The sequence below is a fragment of the Coturnix japonica genome, chromosome 3 (genome assembly GCF_054131305.1).
Source record: "Coturnix japonica strain WE chromosome 3, WE-NBRP24, whole genome shotgun sequence".
In the NCBI taxonomy this organism is placed as follows: domain Eukaryota; kingdom Metazoa; phylum Chordata; class Aves; order Galliformes; family Phasianidae; genus Coturnix; species Coturnix japonica.
Genome location: NC_140665.1, coordinates 6,751,723 through 6,774,766, shown reverse-complemented (window position 1 = coordinate 6,774,766; position 23,044 = coordinate 6,751,723). Strand labels below are relative to the sequence as shown.

The 23,044-nt window shown below is 41.1% G+C and overlaps 1 protein-coding gene across 6 annotated transcripts in view; it reads right to left on the bottom strand.

Moving 5' to 3' along the window:
• CFAP61 (cilia and flagella associated protein 61) overlaps positions 1–23,044 on the bottom strand; it is an 82,426-nt gene that overhangs the window by 17,304 nt on the left and 42,078 nt on the right. For all 6 annotated transcript variants that reach the window (XR_014944355.1, XM_085542465.1, XM_032443825.2 and 3 more), the window contains 5 exons: positions 20,072–20,199; positions 7,117–7,215; positions 5,385–5,553; positions 4,280–4,454; positions 1,069–1,361 (listed from right to left, as the gene is read on the bottom strand). Coding sequence is in view for 5 of the 6 variants with exons in the window: in XM_085542465.1 (XP_085398591.1) it covers positions 1,069–1,361; positions 4,280–4,454; positions 5,385–5,553; positions 7,117–7,215; positions 20,072–20,199 (864 nt within the window). In the remaining variant the exon portion in view is untranslated. The remainder of the gene's footprint in view (positions 1–1,068; positions 1,362–4,279; positions 4,455–5,384; positions 5,554–7,116; positions 7,216–20,071; positions 20,200–23,044) is intronic.

The following is a 23,044-nucleotide window of genomic DNA, read 5'->3' as shown; positions in this document are numbered from 1 at the left end:
CACAGGCCACATGGGAAAGGTGATGGAGAAGAGGTATGGGTTTGTGAATGATGTTGAAGTTACAAGAACCAGATTCACATCTCCATGAAAGAATAAAAATAAAGGGATTTCAGGGAAGGAGGGCACAAAATGAAGTGTTGCGTACAAGGGCAGAGCAAAAGGAATGTCACTGCTGACGTGGTGACCAAAGCCAGGTGACAGCCAGTGGATGAAAGTCTTATGCAAGGTCTTTACTTCCTTCAGGAAGGGCTTAGCTATCTCCACTTTGAAATAAAAAGGACTGGGAGAAAAAGCAAAACTACGGTATATGGCTTTCCAGCTCAGGGGAGCTGCCTGGGAGTAGCTCACAATCCTTCCTTCCCAGATCTACAGCCCTTACTGCACAAAGGAAACACCAGCACAGAGAGGATGTGCTATGAGGGCCATAGGGCTTCCCATGAACACACATTTTGAAATGAGTCTACCAGAAGCTCACTCACACAGATCAGCCCAGTGATGAAAACCAGCACTAGTATCCCCATTAGGAAAGGTCCCATATCTCACAGGAGCACCATATGTGTGAGTGTGCTTGTAATTTACCTAGACAAGCTATTGATACTGTAGATGAACAAAAATGCAAGTCAGTAATGCAGAGGGAGAAAAATCTGTTTAAAACATATTTTAATAAACACGTAGTAGGCCTCTGTCCTAACATTCTTGGCTGCTAGTATGACTTAATGAAATCCTAATCATATGCACATAACTACAGACAGGAGTTACTGTACGCATTTAAATAATAAAAGGACTTCTAGAATGATGTAGAAAACGAATTAAGAGCATTTGTCACTCAACATCAAGTAACTATTGGTGAGTCGGCTGACTAAAATACATTTAAATCCAAATCAGTCGGGGAATTAACAGTAGTATTATTTGGATTTTTGTACAAAACAATCCTTCAGACTAACAACTGAACGTTAATTCTTCTGGAGACAATGAGAAAATGGATAAACCGGCAAGGGACTGTCAGGATTTGACGGCCTTTGTCTTAAAAAGCAGACTGAAGGAAATACAGTGAAAGCATATACTTACTGAGCACTGCAATTGGAACGGTTTGGTATGAGTAGTGAAAGCAACACATGTGATGAGGTCTGGGTCGTCGCCTTTGCTCCACTGTGCCAGGATACTGTCACAATAAACAGACACGCCAGCCTCTGACAGTGCCTCCTGAACAGCACTTTCGATTTCGTTGTTGTTAAGGCAAGTAACGTTTGAGCTGAGTGGAGGCTGCACGAGATGGATGCGAGAACCGGCGATTCCGAGAGATAAGAAGGTTTCTACCGTGGTGTAAATGTCAATTGTGTTCCCATAGACAATGATGTTCCCTAAGGGGAAAAAAGGGGGGAAATTTCTAAGATGCACAATGAAAACCTTATTAGTGTAACTCAGATGATAACAACACAAAATTGCTCTCTTTGACCCTCTTATTTCTCTGATGCTATGAAGCAAACAATGTTACCTAGCAACAGTAGCTAAGATAATTTAGTGAAGAATCTGTACAAAACATCCCACAAAGTAGGCAAGTACTTAACACAGAAGTATGATATTCATGCTGACCCTGTAATTTGAAATTATACCGACTGAAAATCCTCTGTGGCCAAAAAAAAAAATAAAAATGAAAGAGAAAAAGAAAAAACCCACCATGTTCTGTTTTGTTCTCCTCTTCTTCCTCAATTTTGCTTATATTCAAAGCGCTTAAGTGGGCAGGCAGGGGAACGGGAGCAAATTAAATAGATTGTGCAGAAAAAAGGGTAGAGAAACTGGGAAAGAGCAAGTTGGAGGAGACAAGCTGGTGCAATGCAGGAGATTGCTGGCACTGTTACTCCCTTTTGCAAAAGCTCAGTCTGCAGACAAGGGACCTGGCATACACTGGAGTGTCTGTGTGCTTTATCTAAGGATGTTTAATAGAAAACATGGAAATATTTCTCCGAGCAGGGCCTGAAAACTGCTCCTTTCCTCCCTGCTCCTTCTGTCCCCTTGCTCTGAAGGGAAAGCAACTTTCTGCCCTCAGATCCACTCTGCCTTCAAGTCATCCATGCAAAATACCACAGATCTTGCAGGATGGACTGAGTATTCCACTCCTGGTGGGAATGAGAAGTGCTTACCAAAGGCCCAGCCTAGCAAAGGGTTACCCTGACTCTAAGGTATGTGAGCCTGGCCAGCACAGAGATCATCACCATTTGGCAGAGCCGCTCTCTTCAGGGAGAGGTTTGGTGACTGCATTACATGTTGGCATTTCTGTATACACAAGATCAGATTCAAGCCAAGCATTTCTCAAGGAAAATTAAAATTCTGTTTTATATGGTAATATTAAATACAATTACATTACATTAAGGAAAGCAATGTTCCTTTGCTGACCTCTTGTAAATCAACAATTTGCAGTTTCTGCTTATGACAATATTAGGGGCTTTTTAGATTACAGCACTGGTAGTCTAGGAACTACTGATATTCATTATGGACTGAAATTATGTTCGCTGGACAGATAGCGATTCCTCAGGATGCTTTTATTATTTAACTACATGAAAATGTATCTATCCGTGAGTAAACATAATCATCTTCCATGGAAAAAAGCAGCCATAAATAAGGATCGTTAGCCTGGGTTTATCATTTATTACACGAATGTCAGAGTCCTGCTGCAGAGCAGGCTCGTTCATTTTCCACAAGTGGAAGCCCAAGATTTCAGTGATCCCAGGATGACCCGAATCTTTTTAGTTTGCAGAAGCTAAAGAAGAAAACATTACGTTAGCTAAAGCATCAGCAGCTCTGGTTGTTGATTCGAACGCTGGAATTTTAATGTGAGAGTATTCCTACAAACATGCTTTTAATAAGGCAGTAAACTATGTTTAGGTAAAGAGGAAAAATAATTGCTTCATTTTGGGCCATTAAAGCAGTTTTGTTTCTTTACTCACCATCCTACTTTTTATTTTCATGGAAAGTGCAGCGCTAATAGGAGATGAATTTCAATTAGTTACAATTACAGTCCTAATAGGTTACACGCATGAGGCAGCTGGGTTTTGTCAGAGAAGCCACAGCCCCAGGACTCGGGCTGGTGCTCACCCTGCTCCAGCCCCAGGCAGCAGGAGCCACCAGGCACCTCTCTGCTCCCATTAGGAGGAGCCCATGGTGGAAGGAAGTTAGCAGTGCTGTGGGGACTCCAAACTGCATCTGGTAAAAGTAAGAGGTGAGTGAGAGGAGGATGCAGCAAGAGGAAGGTATATGGAAAGAAACTGAAGCTATCCAGCAGCCTGGACTGGGTGCTTTGGGAGCTATGGGTTTAGCATATTGCTAAAGACAGGATAGAGCCTAATTAAGATATCTACCTTTACATCACACCAAAAACCAGCAGCAGTGCTGAAACTATTAATACTGATTTAGTATTTTGGTCCCAAAGGAGACAAAGTGCCAGACCTCCCTCTCACCTGAACAGTGACTGTCCCGCTTGCATCCTGGATGCTGGCACCTTCTATTTCTGGCATTCCTACTCAGGTGTGTTCGAGCACATTCCAGGACTGGGCAACACATGGTTTTATATGAAGGATGAGTAGTAACAAATAGGGGATAGTAACAAAACTAACCAGCTCATCTGTTTATACAAACGCAGCTGTGCCGCGAAGATGTGACGGCTGAATTCATTTACTGTTTGCTCTCCTTTCAGTTGTAGAAAGGATTTAATGTGGAATTTGGGATGACTCTACAGCATGCAGTGAATATATCACCAGTGTGCACGTGAACAGATATAAGGGGCAAAAATGTGACCTCAAGGGTTAAAAAGATAATACAGAGAGACTGCAGTTCTATGTGAAAAGCTGTAAACTGGTGTAATGGAACACAAAGATCTCCTAATTTAGACCTGTTTTCTTTGTGTTATGCCTCAAATCTGAATGTTCATCTATAAGAGAAAAACACACTCGCTAATTAAATTATTATTTAATTGTCTAATTAATGACTCCAGCCAGCTTTGCATTTGGGACTCATTTGGTTTTATATAATAATTACAGCTGATTAATCTATCTCAAGCTTTTTTTTTTTTTTTTTTTTCCTAGATAAATATGCTGGGTATCAAAAATGACAACAAATTGTAAATTAATCAGGAAAACAAAGCACAGCAGATGAAAGACTTTGTTCTAATTAATTGAGCATCAATTATACCATGGAGTTAAGGAAACAATAAGCCTAGAGAATATAGCTGCAAGTGTGTGTGTGTTTACCAAAACCCTTACCTTCTGAGTTGAGAAACCCTTACCTTCTGAGTTGAGAAAATTTTTCTTCAGCCATTCCATTGCCTTTAAGCAGTCCTGATCATCATTGAGAGTAAAATGATTGGAAGGGATTTTCCCTGTGTAACTTTGTGGCCATTTACTAATAGCTTCTCCATCATTTTGGAGTTCACTGACATTTGATCCAGTGGGGAACAGGGCCTGGAACAAATGGATGAATGAATATATATATATGATGGGTATCTTCAACTACTGAAGGTAAGAATAGATGCTATTTTCTTCTTGAAAGGAGATAAAAGCTAAGTCTTCCCTTGCTTCCCTTATCTCTACTGTAGTTATTTCCCACAGCTTATGTTACAAGTCAGGGTTGCATCTGAATGTCCTTTTTTCTAGGAGCACTCAAACAATCACAACTACACTTCAAGTACAACGCTGGAAGCAGCTATCTAGTAAAGGGAGGTCTGATTCGACAGCAAGACCGAGCGCCTGGTTCCACTCTGCATCCACTCCGAGGTCTGTGCTGCTGCTGCAAGCTGGGGGAATGGCAACGCCGCTTCAGCTGCCATCAAGGCAATAACAAAGAACCTCAGCTTTGTCCTTTTCACTTCAGTCCTCCCACACACTGTGAGACTCCACTGAGTATCATAAGCCAGCTGACCTCACCTGAAACTTTACCATGTGCTACCATAACACATAGCATCATGTTCGTTCCTGGGCATGCTCATCATGTGAATCAAGTAATTAATTTGAAAATAAACTCCCTCCATTGCCAAAACTAGGTCAAATGGTGTCGCACCAGCTGGAGTTAAGTCCCAGTGGCTGGGGCCACATGTCAATTGGATCAACTCTTCAGCAGGTTCGCTGGTCACAGTGGCAAAAATACTGGCAGTTTGCTTAACATCTGATCCTGAGGTGATCCATTGCTGGTAGAAAATGCTGTATAACCTCCCTCTCCTCTGCTCCAAGCTCTAGAGCTGCACAAAGCAGTACGACCTGCTGTCTGCAGGCTGCAAACATATTAGTTATACAACAGCTAAGGCGTATTCTACTCTTTTGCTAATATCAGAAACCCCACTTACTGTTTTTTATATATATATTTATATCGTTTTTTCACTATGCACACAACCTCACCTGATAGTTCAGTCCTGTGCAGAGAACAAGGTAGTCATACGGTACTCTTCTCTCCTTGGAAACAACCACATATTTGGCAGAGCGATTTATGCCAGTCATTTTACCAACCACAACGTTAACCCAGGAACAAAGTGACATCTGTGCATAATCTTCATCATTAAAACAGTGGCTGTGAAGAAAGAATATCTGTAAGTGACATTTCAGCAGCTGACAGCAGGCATTAATTAGACATCTGGTGAGTTAGCCAAAGTCCCCCAGTGGTTCAAGTCTGTTCTCTTGCTGTGAGTTTACTGCAGCCTATAGTAAAAGATTAGTCATTATGAAATACTCAGTTACAAATTGACAAGTTTTTGCTAAAACCAAATAATCCCTCCCAGTGCTGGGCCATATAACCACGTAATTTAAAAATGAAGTCAGGAAAAAGAAAGAAAAAAAGCCTGACTCTGCTTTTTACTGGCGGGTTGATGCAGGGAGGAGACTTTTGCACCTGCAAAGTCAATGTTTTATCGGTCTAATATTTTTTTGTCTGACACAAGATTCCTTTTTACTACTTTATGTGACTGAATTGCTCTGCAAAATTAAGTAAATGTTAAGAGAAGCAAAGGAGAAAGTATCATATTGGCTGTCCAAAAGGAAAGAAAATTAGTAGGCATAGGAGAGAAAGAAAGAGAGAAATAGTGCAGGTGTGAAACATAGGAATCTTCACTAAGAGAGCTCTGGAAAGAGGAACAGCACCACCAATGTGTTTTGCTACTAGTACTGGGATATACATTCTAACACACCAGAGCTGACTGCTACACATTAATTACTGTTAATGAGTTCCCAAAACGAGAGGATGACAACAATAATAAATAAGAAAGAAAAAAAGGTGTTGTTCTGGCCTGAAGAATTTTCCAACTGAATGTTTGGGCTTTTTAAGGTGCTCTTCATCCTCTGTACTCATAAATACCAGAGGGAAATAAAGAACGGAAGACACCCACTGTCAGTTCTAAACTGTAATCATGCAGAAATCTATAAATAAAATGGACATCAAGGAGAGATTAGGGTTTTCAAAAGCACCTTTATAATTGAGGTGCACAGCTCCCGGGAGACTGACACTCCAAAATCACAGGGATGCTTTCAAAAGCCATACCCTGCAGAGTTCCATTTTCACTCTTAATCTGCTTTCAGATTTTAACAGCTAATTCTGGCAAGGCAGCCACAAACAGCAACTTTCCATCAGGGTGGATATTTTGTTATTACAAGTCCTTTCTTACAGTACGCTTAGGAAAAAGTGCACGTGCTTTTGTGTGAGGATAGAACCCCTTCGTTTCCTACACCTGTACTTAAAAACACCCCTTTCTACAATAGAAAAATGAATTCCCTAACTATTTATCAAAAAATTCCCCGATAGGGCAAAATTCAGAATATGGTAAGGCAGTTTTAAACAGGTCAACATTGCACTATTTTCAGGTTTTTGTAGGCATTTCTGGTTTAAGGTTCAGCAAATAGACAGTTGTTGTGTCCTTTAAAGAGCTGGCTCTTCAAGGCATTACTGAAGTTACCACTTATCTAATACTCTGTGTCACCTCTGTAGCAATACTGAACTCCTTTACAGGCCATATGGGCAGACTGGATTATTTTGAGACTGTGTGAATGTGTTTCTAGGAAAAAAAAAAAAAAAAAAAAAAAAAGGACCAGTTCATAGAAAATTAAGTTGAAGTTATTGAAGTCTTTATATATTAAATCAAACCTGTTAATTAAAAATCTTCTATGCTTGGATCCTTGTAGGTCTCTTCCTGGAAGGCCATGAGTTGAAATCAAGGTCAGATTGTTGAATTTCAGGCGAGGACTGTGGAAAGAAAACCAAAATGCCATAGTAAAACCAGCATGAGTTTGCTGAGGGTTCTGTTTGGTATAGCTGTAACATGAGTGCACTTTAACATACAGCAGTGCTGACAGATAACTGATTCTCCCCATCCTTTCTTGTGGCTTTATTTGAGGTGTAGCACAAGGCTGTCTCAATCCTGACACATGTTTAAATCCTTTCATGTAACTAACAAACTCTTTCCTAAGACCTTATGCATGACTAAGCTTCCCTGACTACAACAGTTACTGCAAGACCACCAAGTCTTTGCTCAAATGCCAGAATATTCCAGAAAAATATTCCATATGTGTTCCAGAAACAAAACATACCAGATTTATTCAAATTATGTCCCTCCTTGCACATGTTTTGTTAGGAAACAAGCAGGAAAAGCCTTGTCAGCAAGTACAGTGTTAACCACGCTGTGGTGCTCAGTGTCTGATGCTGTGCCACAAAGCTTCAGAGAAGAGACTGTGATGTCACAGTCACAGAAGATGTCACAGAAGAGACAGAGAAGAGACTATGTGATGCTATTGAAGTGTCCTCGGTGGTCCCATATGATGCAGAAACAACATTTTTGAGTCACAGAATCATTATGGTTGGAAAAGAGCACTAAGATCATCCAGTCCAACCCCAGCCCACCCCACCGTGCCCACTGCCCACATCCCTCAGTGCCGCATCCCCACGGCTCTGGGACACCTCCATGGACGGTGACCCCATTGCTCCCTGGGCAGCTGTGCTACTGCCTCATCAGCCTCACTTCTGTTGAGCACCCAAAGTTTCAGATACAGTTGAATGCCACTCTAAGATAACTGGGCTGTTCGTTACTACTTGCAGAGTTCTGTCCCTCCTCATCAGCTTTACTGACTCATACAGGACAAGAATAGGGCCCTTGCCATTCCCATTTTCCTCTGCCTTCCCTCTAAATGCTCCTGCTCAGAAAGTCTCTTCATCTCATGCCTGAACCCAAGGAAAACAGGCAATGGGTAAACTAAACTTTCAATAAAGAAAAATGAAATCAATTGCTGGTGGGTATCACTAATTCCAAACATTCTGCTTAATAGGACTGCATTAAAGAACATGCTTTGGAACCCCGCAGAAGGACAGTCAAACAGCACTTAAAGAAACAATAAAAGTCATGATGAAAACCTGCAGTCACTCAGAAATCTGGTAAGAAACTCAGCGCTGTGATCATTTTTATGCCATTTCTTGAGAACGTGCTATGAGACATTAATCCTTTAGGAGGATATAGGAAGTAACTTCTCTACGCAGGCCAGGTACAAAATGTTTTGCTATTTTGCTAAGGTTCACACATCTTTGGGCAGAAAAACTGGAATTTCCATAGTTTCATTAGCAGCAGAGGGTGGGGGGTGGGAGCAGGACTGACAGTATGTTGAACTAAATGTGATCTGACATTTAAACACAAATAAATATTATGAGTGATTAAGCCTTCTAATCTTCAAGGCTTTGTGTAAGTTAAGTATGGATTGATGCAAATGGTACAAAGGAATCAGAATGTTTTTTATCAACCGGTGTTAATTTGTTATTCATACACTTAAAAAATATACTCAAACAAAGTTAAAGGTCATACTTAAACCAAGGAATTTTGAGGTTATGGCTGCCACTCTCAAAATGCATATTAATAGTTTAATTCTGGATTATGGATTATCTATGGTAAATCTCCATGCATACTCAGGACAAGTGCAATGTAATAAATAACCTTAATGTAACAGAGTGCATATATTTATACAGATTATGGGCCTGATTCTCATTTAAATTAAGGTCACTCTGCACAGGAGGGTGTAAATAGAATTTACTCTTCATTTATGGCCACCTTATGTTGGCTGTGTGATACAAAGTGGTCTTAATGTAAACAGAAGTTTACATTGAGCTGAATTTAAGGTATGCAGCATGCCATGTGCACTCATGGAACACTTCTGGTTGGTTGGAAATGCTAGCAATTGCAGTACACTGTACACACTGAAATAGTGTGACTGCTTGGTATTTAGTTTACATGCAATCATGAGTAAAAAGGCCACAACAGTGCACAAGCATCCCACACATTCTTCTGTCACTGAAGGTTCTTTCCAGCTCAGAGTTGAAACTGTTTCTCTATATACTGCATGCCCTCTTGCCAATAGGTCTCCAAATCCTCCTGCTACAATAACATTAAATTATGTTAACAGTATTTGGGATGAAAACGTTGCAAGCAAGCATCAGAAAAATGGTAGAATAAAAGGTTCCTGGCAACAATAATGTACCTCTTTTGCATGACTGCACTATGATGCACTTTATTGATCTGATCACATACTATTTTCTTCTCCAGAAGCTCTGCTTTTATCTATTCCATATGCAGTCATCCATTATTTCCACAGTCATATGGTGTTAGGTCAGTTCTTCCCCATCAAGGGTGAGGTTTTAATTTTGAGCTTTCACTCTGTATAATTTACTATTTACTGCTATCGTGCTGCTCCCACAGCATTCCCATATGCCCCAAAAATTAATGAATGGGAAAGTAGAACTAAATCCTGTAGGCATCAAAATGTTGATTAGCAACTCTTTAGAATACTGTGATGAGTAATATCTTTGATTCCTCATTTATACTGAAAGAAAATCAAGACACAAGGAAAACTGGATTAAAGTTATCAGGATATATTAGGATTTTAAACTGGTATACAAGCATATAAATGTGAGCCTGAAAAACACAGGCAAGCTGTAGGTGCTTAGCCATGGTTATTACTGGCACAGAGAGGGGATGTAACAGTGCTGAGCATTTTGTCAGTGTCTGTTGGGCACCTTATCACACTCCACATCAACCACCACTTTTCTCCACATAGCACTATTATTTCTAGGCCAACAGAAGGATGGTTTACTTATGATGGCTGTCAGTACCCTACTGCTGCCTAAAAGCTCTTAACAATATGAAAGCAACATAGGACCTATGAAATAAGTAGTGCCTATAAAGAAAAATGTCTTATATGCCTCTAACTTAGATATTGATATGAAGTATGGTAAAAGCACATGTTCCCATTTGGTGAAAAAGTTTTCAAGAGCAGAGCCTGAGCCAATGCAACATTAAACAACTGCACCTGCATTTTCGAAGTAAGCAGTTCCAGCAGGGATTCATGTTGCTGTGGATACAAAGGGAAGAACAGCTCAAAGATACTGGTAAAGCAGGGAGGGATTAGAGTATCTAGGGAAATAAGTAAAAGGTATTGAGTTTCATTGCACTGTTCTAGAGGACGGCTACAAAAGCAAGTCTAAACACCCTGGTCCTTGAAATAAAATTGCACTGCCAATTGATTGTGAGCACAACCAAAGGGAGAAACAAACAGCAAGTTTTATACTAAATTTATATATATATCATTTCTATATGTATCTGCTAGCATTTGCAAACGGGTTCCAATATTCCTGCCTAGTTTTTCTCCAACTTTTTGCCTGCTGGGTTTTCTTTTATTTTGAGTGTGTGGTGCAACAGCAAAGGTTTAAGTGGTTAAAAACTGCCTGATCAAATTGTGTAATTAACTGTTTTCATTAACCTCCTCATTATCACAAATAATCAGTCATAATTATGCTACGACCTCAACTTTCCTGCAGCAGAGAACTCCATAGTGCACCCCTAAACGACTCTAAAAATAACAAACAATCACCTGTTTTCAGAACTACGAATCATTATGTTGAGAAATTCTTGCATGAGCAGAACTTTGAATCAGAGAAGTTTTGCTCTGCAACCAGAAATGAGCCATTCGAATTTTAAGGGAAAGGAGGAACCCCTGAATGGGAGGTGATGCTAAAACCCGAAGGCAATACTTCATATTCAGGGCTCAGAAACTCACAGCGCCCAGCTAAGTGTCTCACTCTAGAAGGCAGGTATAGGCAGTACCTTATGTGTTTCCACACTGCTTTCTCAGGCAGAACTAAAGCAGTCTCTCCATTTCTACTCTCACTCTTTAGGCACCTACATTTAACTCAGACAAGCAAGAATCAGCACAAAATCAACGAGGAAGATCCATGAAAATAACATGGCAGAGGAGTTTCCCTTTATGGTGGGTGCTACATGATGCCATCCTACCATTATGAAAGCTCTGTAGCTGATACCACACTTGGTGGTTGTTCAGCTTTTAGTGAGAAGGTCAGTAACAGAAGCAGAAAGGGGTTAGTGTTTGCAGCAACAACCACCAAAAGCCTCTGTTTTCAAGAACCAATTACAAACCTCAGAAGGTGGTTTTAGCTTAACTGCTGCCCAACAGATGTCCATCTAGAAGTTATCCCTCTTTAATTACAAGTAAACAAAGATAAGCCAGTTCTCCTTTGGATCAGCCCTAGGAAAAAGTGTTAAGATTGTGAATGAATTTGCTGAATGAAAGAAGGGTCCTTGTTGGGACACCTTTCAATGCAACAGCCCAGAAAGTGGCTGTCCACGTTTTTTGTTTCCCCATAAGCTGTGCTTGTCTTCCTCCAGTACCAGTGGCAGACGTGCCAAGAAGAGCGCTGGTAAAAATAAAGCAGTGGATCCCACTGCCATTAGCTCACATTAAACGTAATCAACTCTTTTGAACAGGGGGAAAGATAAGTCAGTTGATTGCTTCAGTAGGAAAATCCCCAACTTTTTCTTCCCAGAACAGGACATTGTTTTTCCTTTGACCCATGAGCACCGTTCTTCAGTGACACCATAAGCACTTCTCCCTCCCCAGCTGGCTGCTTTTTCTCATCAGGTCTCTCTGTGCTGGCCTTCTTCCTAGACAATACGGTTAAAAACACACCCAACTCTGCTGCATTTCACTTCTTTGATTAATTCCTCATTTTTAGGTATCTCTAAATCCTCTTGATTTCTCCCTGAATGTTACCAAACGTGCCTTTTTCCACTTTCTTCTTTCAAACTCCCATCCATACCGTAACTCAAATACCAAAGCAACCCAGCCACCCTTTTCCTGTCCCTGCTTTTATCTTCCTAACCACCTCTCACCTCTCCAGCAGTGTTTTTGCTTTCCTCACCTGCATCAGCTCAGCTTTTCCTATTCTCTTTTGCACCAATCTTCTCTAGCGACTGTGGCTCTCAACTGTAATTCAGTTGAGTCTTTTTCCTTTTGTTAGACTAATTCTTTTCTGTCCTTTGCTTCTCAACCCAGACTGACCCTTGCAATTTTACTGCTGAGCTCTGCTCCATCCTTTAACCACTTCTCTCACTGACAGCTTCTTACCAGCACTTGCAAAGAGTACACCAGGCTTGGAATATGCATGCCAGTTAAAACACGTAACATTCAACACTGAGTGGTGGGCACTTGATTACTAACATATTTACTGCACAAATTGCGTTTCTACAGCAAGTACAAGCTAAATGAAGCCCTCTAGAAAACTATATCTTTCACACAAAAAAAACACATGTGTTACCATGATGTTGTTTATTAAATAAAAGATGGCAAAGCCCCAATACTATGAATTGTTATATGGCAGAACAGAAGAATCTGAAGAGCTCTTTTATCGTCCCATATAAGATGCAAACCTGAATCAGACACATGCATATACCTATACAGGAACTACCTCAGCTATAAAGTTTACATGATTAGCACCATCATCCCCAATACACGCTGGTTTTGAATTTGGCCAAATACAAGCACTATGAACCATTACATCTGCTGGAGAATTACCTAAATAAAAATTCAATTTTCATTCCTCAAATGTTTCAGCATTTCATCCTGTTCAAAGCATATAACAAGGCAATTATCTTTCTAGACAGAAGATGATGGATATCCACTGATGGCGCTGGTACTTACAATCTCTAGTTATTTAAATATATCCAGGCGAGATATCAACACTTTTGTCCACAAAAATACCATAAGATGGGATGCAAAACTATGGTAGGTCTAAGGTGCTGCTGTTCTTCTATTCCTGTATGAATTCCAACTCATTAATAGAACATTTTTAATATTACTGGACGATAATTAAAGTAAAAATGAAATTGTTTTTAATTGCGTAGCTTGTACTTATCTCCCATGTTTCTCCATTGCCAAGGTGATTAAAAATTTAACTCAATGATATCGCTAGGTGCAGATTTGGCAATGCTGCCTTCACCTACAAAGGCTGCTCCAAAAGTAATGCCTCCCATTTTAATGGTGGCGACTATGTTGCAAAGTGGCATTTTGTAGCTGAGAATTTGTTCTATCATTTGTTGTTATTGTGCTCTTTGTATCTCGCCATAGCTTTCATGGAAATAAATACAAGGCATTACTTTTGGGGCGACCTATGTAGTTGAAAAAGCACGCACAAGTACTTCAAAAGAGTGATGCTCTTTGAATTTGATGGGCTTGAAATCTGCACCAATGTTTCTCCTCTTGGCAGCAAGAAGAAACACAAAAAGCACCGCATCCAGTTGACAGAAAGCTGGCAGCGTGGGAAGGATTGGGACACAAATTTCCTGGTCTCCAACATCTGCATGTAGCAGCTGTGGACCTGGGGCCCTGCAGCACCTCCAGGCCTCCTGGCAGCCTGGTGAGAACAGCTGCCTCTCTGAGATGGCAGCCCCAGCAAAACCAGCTCAGAGAGACACAGCTGTGGATTGCCCATCTCTAGCAGGGCAGCATGATGCTTCTCCAGCAGGTCCTTCCCAAATGACCCGTGCCCTGCAGCACACATCAATCCAAAACTGTGTTCAGTTAATGTAGATATGTTACCAGCTCCCAGGAAAACAAACAGCACAGTGAGATGTGCTACAATTCACACAGAAACAGCGCAGTGCTTGGGGAATGGAAGTGAACAAGCTACAGCTCTGCAGAGCTCCATCTAAAGTAACCAGTCCCCCACCAGTTCTACAGAATCATTAAGGTTGGATAAGAACATTGAGATCACCCAGCCCAACCCCAGCCCACCCCACTGTGCCCACTGCCCACGTCCCTCAGTGCCACATCCCCACGGCTCTGGGACACCTCCATGGACGGTGACCCCACCACTCCTGTGCAGCTGTGCCACTGCATCACCGCTCTATGGAGAAGGAATTGGTCCTAACAGCCAACCTGAAGGTTTGGGTAGTTCAACCTCTGCAACAACCCTGGGAAACAAACTTGAAAACCATGAAAAATGATATGAGCAGAACAGAAAGTACCTCATCTCCATCAACAGCAAATAGCTGAGAAATGTAAATGCGGTGTTTGCACTTGCAAGGCTTCTTTATTTGCTTTGAGTGCACTGATGAGAGGGCTGCCAGAGCTGCTCCAGGTAGTCAGGTTACCGGGCTCTACACAGAGCTGGTGACACAGCCACTCACGTCACACTCAGTCACCAGGCAGGGCCCAGTAAATAGAACTGCATGAAAATTCTTCTGGCTCACGGCAAATTTTTGAAGCATCCCTTTTATCAGAAACCCACCATTCCCAAGATCAGTTTTAATATACAAAGTGAAGTTATGAATATTCACATAGGAATCTTAACAAAATGAAATCTGCAAATATTGTCTCTAAAACAAGAATATAAAATGCAAAATAATGAAATATCGATCCTATTCAAGCACCACTGCTTGGCAGAAGCATGTCAAATAGCTGTTAGGAAATGGACCCATATCCTCTCCACTAGTTTTTGCATCAGTCACCGACCGCTCGCTGTGATGCTGCCTGCCCAACAAGGCAAGATATGACCCATTGGATTCATCTCTGCCCCAACTTGATCTCTATTCACCAGAGATGATGAAAGGCAGCAACATCTGAAGGATGCGGGGCCAGTGACACCGAACACATGGTCGACTGCAACACTGTTCAGTGTTTGCCTCGGTATGAAAAAACAGCAGTCAAAAGGAAGCCCATGTATATCAATTCATGTGGCAAAGATAGATAGTATGAAACAATGAAGATCACTAAACCATTCATTCCATGTTAGCTCTGTGATCAGCAAGTAAGCACTAACTATTTAATTAGTCAACTAATTAGTGACAGGCAACATGGAAGGCTTCAGATGTTCTCAGACAAATGCAAAGATAAAAAGCCTAATTAAACAGCAAGCATTATGCTAACTATTGCCAAGCAGGACAGATGTGCAGGATATTGTATAATACTGCGCTGCCAGATAACGGCAGTTGTAGCTGTTCTGTCAGGAACTGTGCTTTAAAAACCATCTCCATGCTAATCTGAGATAAACCCCACGGATCGACTGCTTTAGGTTCTAACTTTGCTCAAAGAGAAAAACTCAGGGCTTTGACAAAACCTGCCGTAACACATTCGCTTTCTAAGGCGATGACCACTTTTAATGCATCCAGATTGAAAGAGAAATGCTTCACATTTTCATACAAAGTCCCGTGGTCTGAGCTGCCATTCGTTTATTGCTGTTTTGTGTAATACATTATGTATATTTGCGATGTCCTCGGAGAGTAAGCCATTGTTTACACCAGAGGTTGGATTAAGAAGGTTTTCAAAATCACGGATTAAAAAGGGTTTTCCCTATAATCACAAGACAATAACGCTTTCCACAGCTATATGCAAAGAGGTGGATAAAAAGCTAATTGGTTCACTGCACCAGAGCCAATGACAAGATAGTTCTGCGAGCAAGCTTTTGGCGTCCTTGCAGCCCAACTTCAATCACCTGCTGCCAGAGAGCACTAGTTAGCACGCTGCTCTGGGAATCCTGCACCAGAATTAGCTACAAATGCTGTTTTTGGAACTTTTTAAAGTGTCTCAGTACTCGGGAGTAGGGAAAGATTAAAATGTTGTGCTGTAGCCGACATAGCTCAGAACCAACATGTATGCAATGTGTGGTTTAACTGAGATCTGTTCAGCTTGGTACTTCAGATTCAGGCTGTTGGCAGTGTTTGACATCAGCTATTTCACTGTATTTGCTATTTGTCCTGCTGAAGCTCACCTCCAAGAACTGGTCTTCTCAGAATCCTGACTGGAACCCACTTCCCATTCTTACACACTCAGGTACTGGCATTCTGTATTCACAGAAACAGACTTAGAGTTCTAAATCATTTTCAAATGCAATTTTCATTTAATATTTGCAAGCTGAACATTCGAGACAGCTTTCTCACTTATAAGTTAAGGATACGTACAGCTGATCTGCATGGGAACAACAAAAATGTAACTGTAAAAACTTCCATCAGTCTTAAATCAGACTCCCTTTAAGGGTCATTATTCATGGTAATTTGTCAGCACTACTGACTCAGCATGGCAAACTTGAGCAAAGGCCACGTTTTTACTTCAATGTCTCATTAAAATATTCTTGCTATAAATATATAGTTTTTTTTAAAGCTCAAGTCACTCAAGGGAAACTAAAAAACGAAGAAAGCCGTGCGTTTTCAGCCTAGCACTCCTTTGGATTCACTCCAGGGCTCAACTGCCTTTCTCTCCACATCCACAACAAAGGAGAGGCAGCAACAACAGTTTGGAGGGCAGGGAACAATAGAAGCAAACAGAGACTCTGTGCTGCTGGGCTGAACTGCTTTCTCACAATGGGAATATTCCTTCAGTTGCTGCTTTGCTTTTAGGACTGGCCAGCACTCTGCATTTACACTGCTTTCACAAATGGTTGGATGGTGCAGCAATCTGTGCGAGCTTTGTCTTAGTGCTGAAGAGTGACCTAAGTCCTGGCTTTGTTCAAGGGGAAGTATATAATTGCACTGCCCAGGAGGAGCCTCATGCAGGAATTGTGGGAATTACAATTCCTTGCCTGCTTGCCACACTCCTGCGGGGAAGTTAATTACTGCAGCAATTTATGATGCAACGTGCTGCCCTCCTCCTAGCGCCTCAGATCCGCTGCCCGGTGTGCTGCAGATCCTCATGTGCCCGCCAGCTGCAGCAGAGGTGCAGCCCAAGCTCATGGCCACCTGCACCTCCTGGCAGCCAGCCGTGCATGAGATGGGCAAACTCAGGGCTGCGGAACTGCCTGGTGTTCCTCCTGCACTTGGCCATCCCTAGAATATAAAATTCTGCCAAATGCATCCTAAAGAAAAGCAGCACTGTAGCTTATAGCATGTCTGAATGCGATTACACTCGTGAAAAAAGGAATCAGCAGGAGATATTTATTTGAATGGTGACACATGACTAATGAGCTCACCTTCACTGACCTAGCATTATATTAAGCACAACGGAGGCAATTCTCCAGGGCTCAGGGTACCCCAAGCACTAGAAAGAATCCTCCCCTAGTAGATGGTTATTCTGTACACTCACTGGCAGCATTTTTGCTCTGCCTTTTGAAACAACCACACTGATTTGGCCATGCCAGCACTCTAACCTTGATGGTCTCAGTGGTCTTTTCCAGTCTTAATGATTCTATGACCACTGCAAGGATCTAGTTCAACAAACTCTCAATGCAAACTAAGGAGCCAGAGGGAAGGAAGCAGCGTTTGGTAAAACAGCAGTTCACAGCACACTCTGCTTCACTACAGCTGGGTTTATAAAGTTCTTTCTCTGCCCTGCTAGAGCAGCCTGGTGCCCACAGGCAGACTGGCCATGAGCTACGGTGCTGCTGGCACAGAACAATGGGACCAGGGCAGCTGCCTGCACAGCTCCAGGGAGAAGACAGTTCTTATTGTTATTTCTCTGTCCATTGAAAAATCTATATTTATTCAGTCCCAAACAGGTTGAAAACACTTGTAAAATCTAGTCCTAATAATTGTTAGGTAGGTAAGTGAATTACATTTGTGCGTTTCCATGGTGACTGATAATGTAAAATAATTAAGTATGAAGAATAATGAGGAGAAAACCACTTCCTCTTTTTAAGGATTAGGGGCTTACAAATTGATTCAATCTAGCTATTTTTAGTGCATGTAACCTTTGCAAAGAGTATTAGAAAATTATGAGTAAATCAAACTGAATTGTATTAAAAGGTCTTCGCATCTATCAGGAGATTTTCTTTAACTGCTGCTGCTGAGAAAGTTAAAAAATATTTCTTAAACTTATACGTATGTTAATACAAATCCTGCGATGCTTTGACTAAGCGCTGCTTGCTTTTTGCCTTCTCAGAGTAATACTCAATTTCTCATAAGCGGGAGCACTCCGGTTGCGCAGTGCAGAAGATGAGTGCTCTCTGGTGTACAAGAAGGACATGTTCTGCACAAACTCTTACTTAGAACACAGCTCAAATAAAACTTCTGGCTGAGGTGTATCAGAGGTGGGGAGGATTCCCCCACAGCACTCATTCAACCTGTGTGTCCTGTTCACTACAGGAAGAGAGCTTCTGGCTAAGGGGGACAGGTGTGGTTGGTTCACATGCTTTGAAATACTTTCAGACATTTCTACTATGTATTTGAGTCTAGCTTAATGTTCTAGCTTCTCTGGGAAAAGACACTACAGGACAGACACTAATAGGAGAGAGAATGTTAATAAAGCCAAGTCCTCTACACTCATCCTATACCATTATGGAGGAAACATTCTCCATATATGAGTTGACAGAGTGCAACAGATGAAGGACAATTATTCCATTTTAGAGCTACTCTAACAACGTTGACCTTCTCAAGAGGAATTTGAGCAATTGAGTAAGAACTGCATTCTTGCACATGCAGACCAACCTTCTGAGAGCCCCAGACAGAGGGGTAAGTGGTGAGATAGCAGAGAGGGTTTCTCCTTCCTAACTATGGAACAGATGTTACTCACCAGTTTATCTCTGGTTAGAGAATGGAAGGTATAAAGCAGCTGCATACTTTTATTCCCCTTCAAAACCAGTTTATACAGTTTATTTACTCCAGTTGGGATAACTCGAGGTACACAGAACAATTTAATTGACAGTTTTACTGCTAAGAAGTTCTGTAATGTTGGCATTCAGCCTATCCTCTTGGTGGGTCACTGGGTAGGTTTGTGACTGCTGGAGAGGCCTCTCCTAGCCCCCTTCCCACACTCACTCTACAATAAAAATGGCAAAGGAGCCAGAAACAGCAATGCTGTGGTTCCTAAACATTCCCGTATATTAATATCAGAAGCAGAAGGACGCTGCTTCTCTTTTCTCCTAAAGGCAGCACAGAGAAATGACAACTCCAGAAGCTTACGTGTTTCTGCACAGCCCTGGAAACAGTGCCACAAAGAGGCAGAAGAATGGAGGAATTCAGACAGTGATCTGTGATTCCAATAGGCAAAACTAGCTTTAAAGATCAGTAGTGCTTTGCAGACCATACAAAGGGCTATGGACTTAATGTTTACCTACATGTTTACCTACCTCCTGACTCTGACTATTGTCCTTATATGTAGGAACAATGGTCAAAGACAAGAGCCTGGAGAAGAGGAGGCTCAGGGGAAACCTTATAGCTCTCTATAACTTCCTGAAGGTAGGTTGTAGTGAGCTGGGGGTTGGCCTCTTCTCTCATGTAATCAGTGATAGAACTAGAGATAATGGTTTTAAGCTGCGCCAGGGGAGGCTCAGGCTGGACATTAGGAAGTATTACTTCTCGGAAAGGGTGGTCAGGCATTGGAATGCACTGCCCAGGGAGATGGTGGAGTCACTGACCATGGGAGTGTTCAAGAAACGTTTGGATGTTGTGTTGAGGAATATGATCTAGCTGGGAAGTATTGGTAATGATTGGACTAGATGATCTTCTAGGTCTTTTTCAACCTTGATAATTCTGTGATTCTGTGATTCTGTGTATATTGGAATTCTCATTTTCTCCTGGCCTTCATTTTGAGGATCTACAAGGAACCTTGACAGCACTTTTGAAAACCAGAGCCTTTTAGGAGTCTTCCTACATCTGCAAATTAGACACTCATTAAAACATTTTAATGCTTAATACTTGGGTATGGACTGAAAACATGCCTTTTTTTTTATTATCTCTTACACTAAAGAAAGAGTCTGAGATGATTTTTACATGGAGGAAGCAAATGCCTTCAAATAAAGGTAATGTATTTTCTCAGTAAAAAAAATCAAGTAAAAACCTTACCAAAAAACAAGTGTTTCCAGAAATGAGATTCCAACATCCGATGCACCAACCACCACAATTCTACTGTTGACAGACACTTTAGATACCATGATCAGCTTCCGATTTATGTGGTTCAAAGAATACTTTGGCTGAAATAAACAGATATATTAATTAATTGAATGAGTGAATAAATAAAGTTCAAGGTGACATAAATACACATGAAAAATAACTGGAAAGGGCTGCTAAGAAACATCACACTATCAGCAATGCATTACCTTGCGTTCATGCAAAACTTATTACAGGTCACTGACATGACTAACTTTATGATTTTTCCATGCACACAAGTTAACATGAAGACAAAGGATACCAAAATGGTGAAATACATGCATGCTTAATAGTTCACAAAATAGTTAGCAGAGCTTAATGTTCTAGCTTCTCTTGAAAAAGACACTACAGGACAGACACTAATAGGAGAGAGAATGTTAATAAAGTCAAGTCCTCCAAACTCATCCTATACCGTTATGGAGAAAACATTCTCCATATATGAGCTGATGGAGTGCAACAGATGAAGAACAAGTATTTCATTTTAGAGCTTCACTAACAAAGTTGACCTTCTCAAGAGAAACTTGACATATTGAGAGCCCCAAACAATGTCATCAATGATGGAGACCTCCAGCTGGGATTTCAACAGTCCCACTACCGAAGCTGTGTACCACATGAGAGCACTTTCCCACACTTTAAGGAAGGATTAGGGGTCAATTACTTGCACGCTGTCATCACCACATAGCAAACAACTTTAAATGTGGCAAATGAATGTGTTTATTGGTCATACAGCTTCTTTTTTTTTTTACAGCCAGATAAATGTTCTTCTGGCTGTAGTTCTACACAGTGCAAGGATGACATCCAGTGGTAAGCGAGATTCATCTCGGGCTGGATGCCACTGAGAAAATTCCAGAAGATTTCTTCAAAAATATACCAACCTATGGTGGCTGCTTAAAGGAGAAGGCAAATGTGTGAGGCTCAGTTCTGTGCCCACAGCCCCACAACCACCAAGGAGCCCTCACCAGGAGCAGCTGTGGTGCTGCCCAGACTGTCAATAAATCAGACATCTTCAGATTTCTGTAAACGAGTGGAACCATCCAATCCAACACCAGTAATTCTTAACCTGCTAAAACACCTCTTACAGTAAGATCTGCCAGTAAGAAGAGTATGATTGCAAATGAAACATTTCAGAAACTGGAAGAAACTTCTCTCTCTCACTGAATATTTATGTGAATGGGAAAGATTTTAGGAAATGGGAAGATGAAAACTATTACAGTCAGCCCACCACCTAAAAGTGCTGCTTAACATAGAGCTTGTACTCCTGCTTTCACAGCACACTAACTGGGTAAGCCCTACCTGCAGTATTTAACACAGGGATCTCACAGCACCATAAGTATGTGCTGTGGTACTGAGCTTAAGGCCCTGCTGAGTTTATGTATTCAGACTCTTGGCTCTGGGAATTCTGCAGGCCGGAGCGATGAAAGGCTTTTCCTGCTCTATGCAGCATAGCAAATCTCTAAAAGCAAGCAGTGCCTTCTGGAGGAACAATTATTAGTGATGTTTTTTGCTAAAACGTGGCTTTTAACAAAACTAATAAGATGGTAATAAGAACACGAAGAGAATCTTCTTCTAATGCCTCTAATCAACCAAAATAACTAGACAGGAGCGTCAGTTGCTAATAGGATAAACTCAATAGTCCTTACAGCAATGCCAAGTTCAAACATCTCCTTCCACTGCAGTGCTTTTATTTTTTGCTTTTTAATGTACTCCAGCAAAGAAATATAAAGCAGTAATACCATTTTCTAGGGAAGAGTTGTATCTAATTTATGAAATGGCTTCTGTACCAATGGTACAAAGGCAGCATATGAGCAGAATATAAACTGTTTTTGTACACCACACAATGGCCCCAACACCAACAGCTGTCATGCTTCAGAAATCACCTTTCTAGCAGCTAAGTACACTAAATGACCCCAGGGAGTAAGGAATTAGGTGGATTGGTCCCATAATACCACCTTATTTTAACAAAACGTCAGGACAAATGACTACATATGCTCCCCAGAGGAGTAATCAGACATCATAATTGATAGGTCAATAGCAAACTGTAACTTGTTTATTTTCTATCCAATTTATTAAATAGAACTGCAATCATTAACTAATGTAAGGCAAAAAAAAAACACCAAACAACCATTGCCATTGTTAGAATAGGTATACGTAGCTCAGTGAAAAACCCTTTCGTTGATTATCGAAATGAGGGTTTTTTAATTTCTTTTCCCCTGTTCTCTTCTCCTATCTACCAGCCTTTGCCACCGCACCACCTGTCACATTGCTTCCACCTGGGAGGGCAGAGGGCCCACCTACAGCTTCCATTCCAGCTGCTGACAGAGACAGCTTCTCTTGATTAAACCATGGGGGATATTTGTTGATGTGGACAGCTATTGCCATTCACTTGAAGGCCTCAGACTTCACCTCTATTAAAAATACTTCAATATTTCTCAGAATGCTCCACTGGCAACACAAATCCCACACATAAATCAAGTCTCACTCATCATCTCATAGCACAATATGCACAGCATTACAATTTAATACATCCTTCTATACTAAGTAACCAGCTGGGGAAAAAATGAAATAACAGTTTGGTTTTAGCAAGCACATTTGAATGCACATTTTCCTTTTCACTTTCAACGCAGGTGAGGGAATATCACAGATCCATTGGGCATGCCCAGATCCACCCACTTTGTTCACATACTGCCTGGGAATGTATTAATTGTGCATTTAATCACAACAAACATTGGTAGGACAAACAGCAACACAGAGTGTTTTCTAGCTCCTGTTAGATCTGTTTTTAAGCAATGGGCCCTGGATCTATAGGACTCTTTATATCTAAATGTATTTACTCCAATTGTTTCTAAAATAGGCCTGGTTTTGTATCAAAGTCTATATTTGTTTAAACAG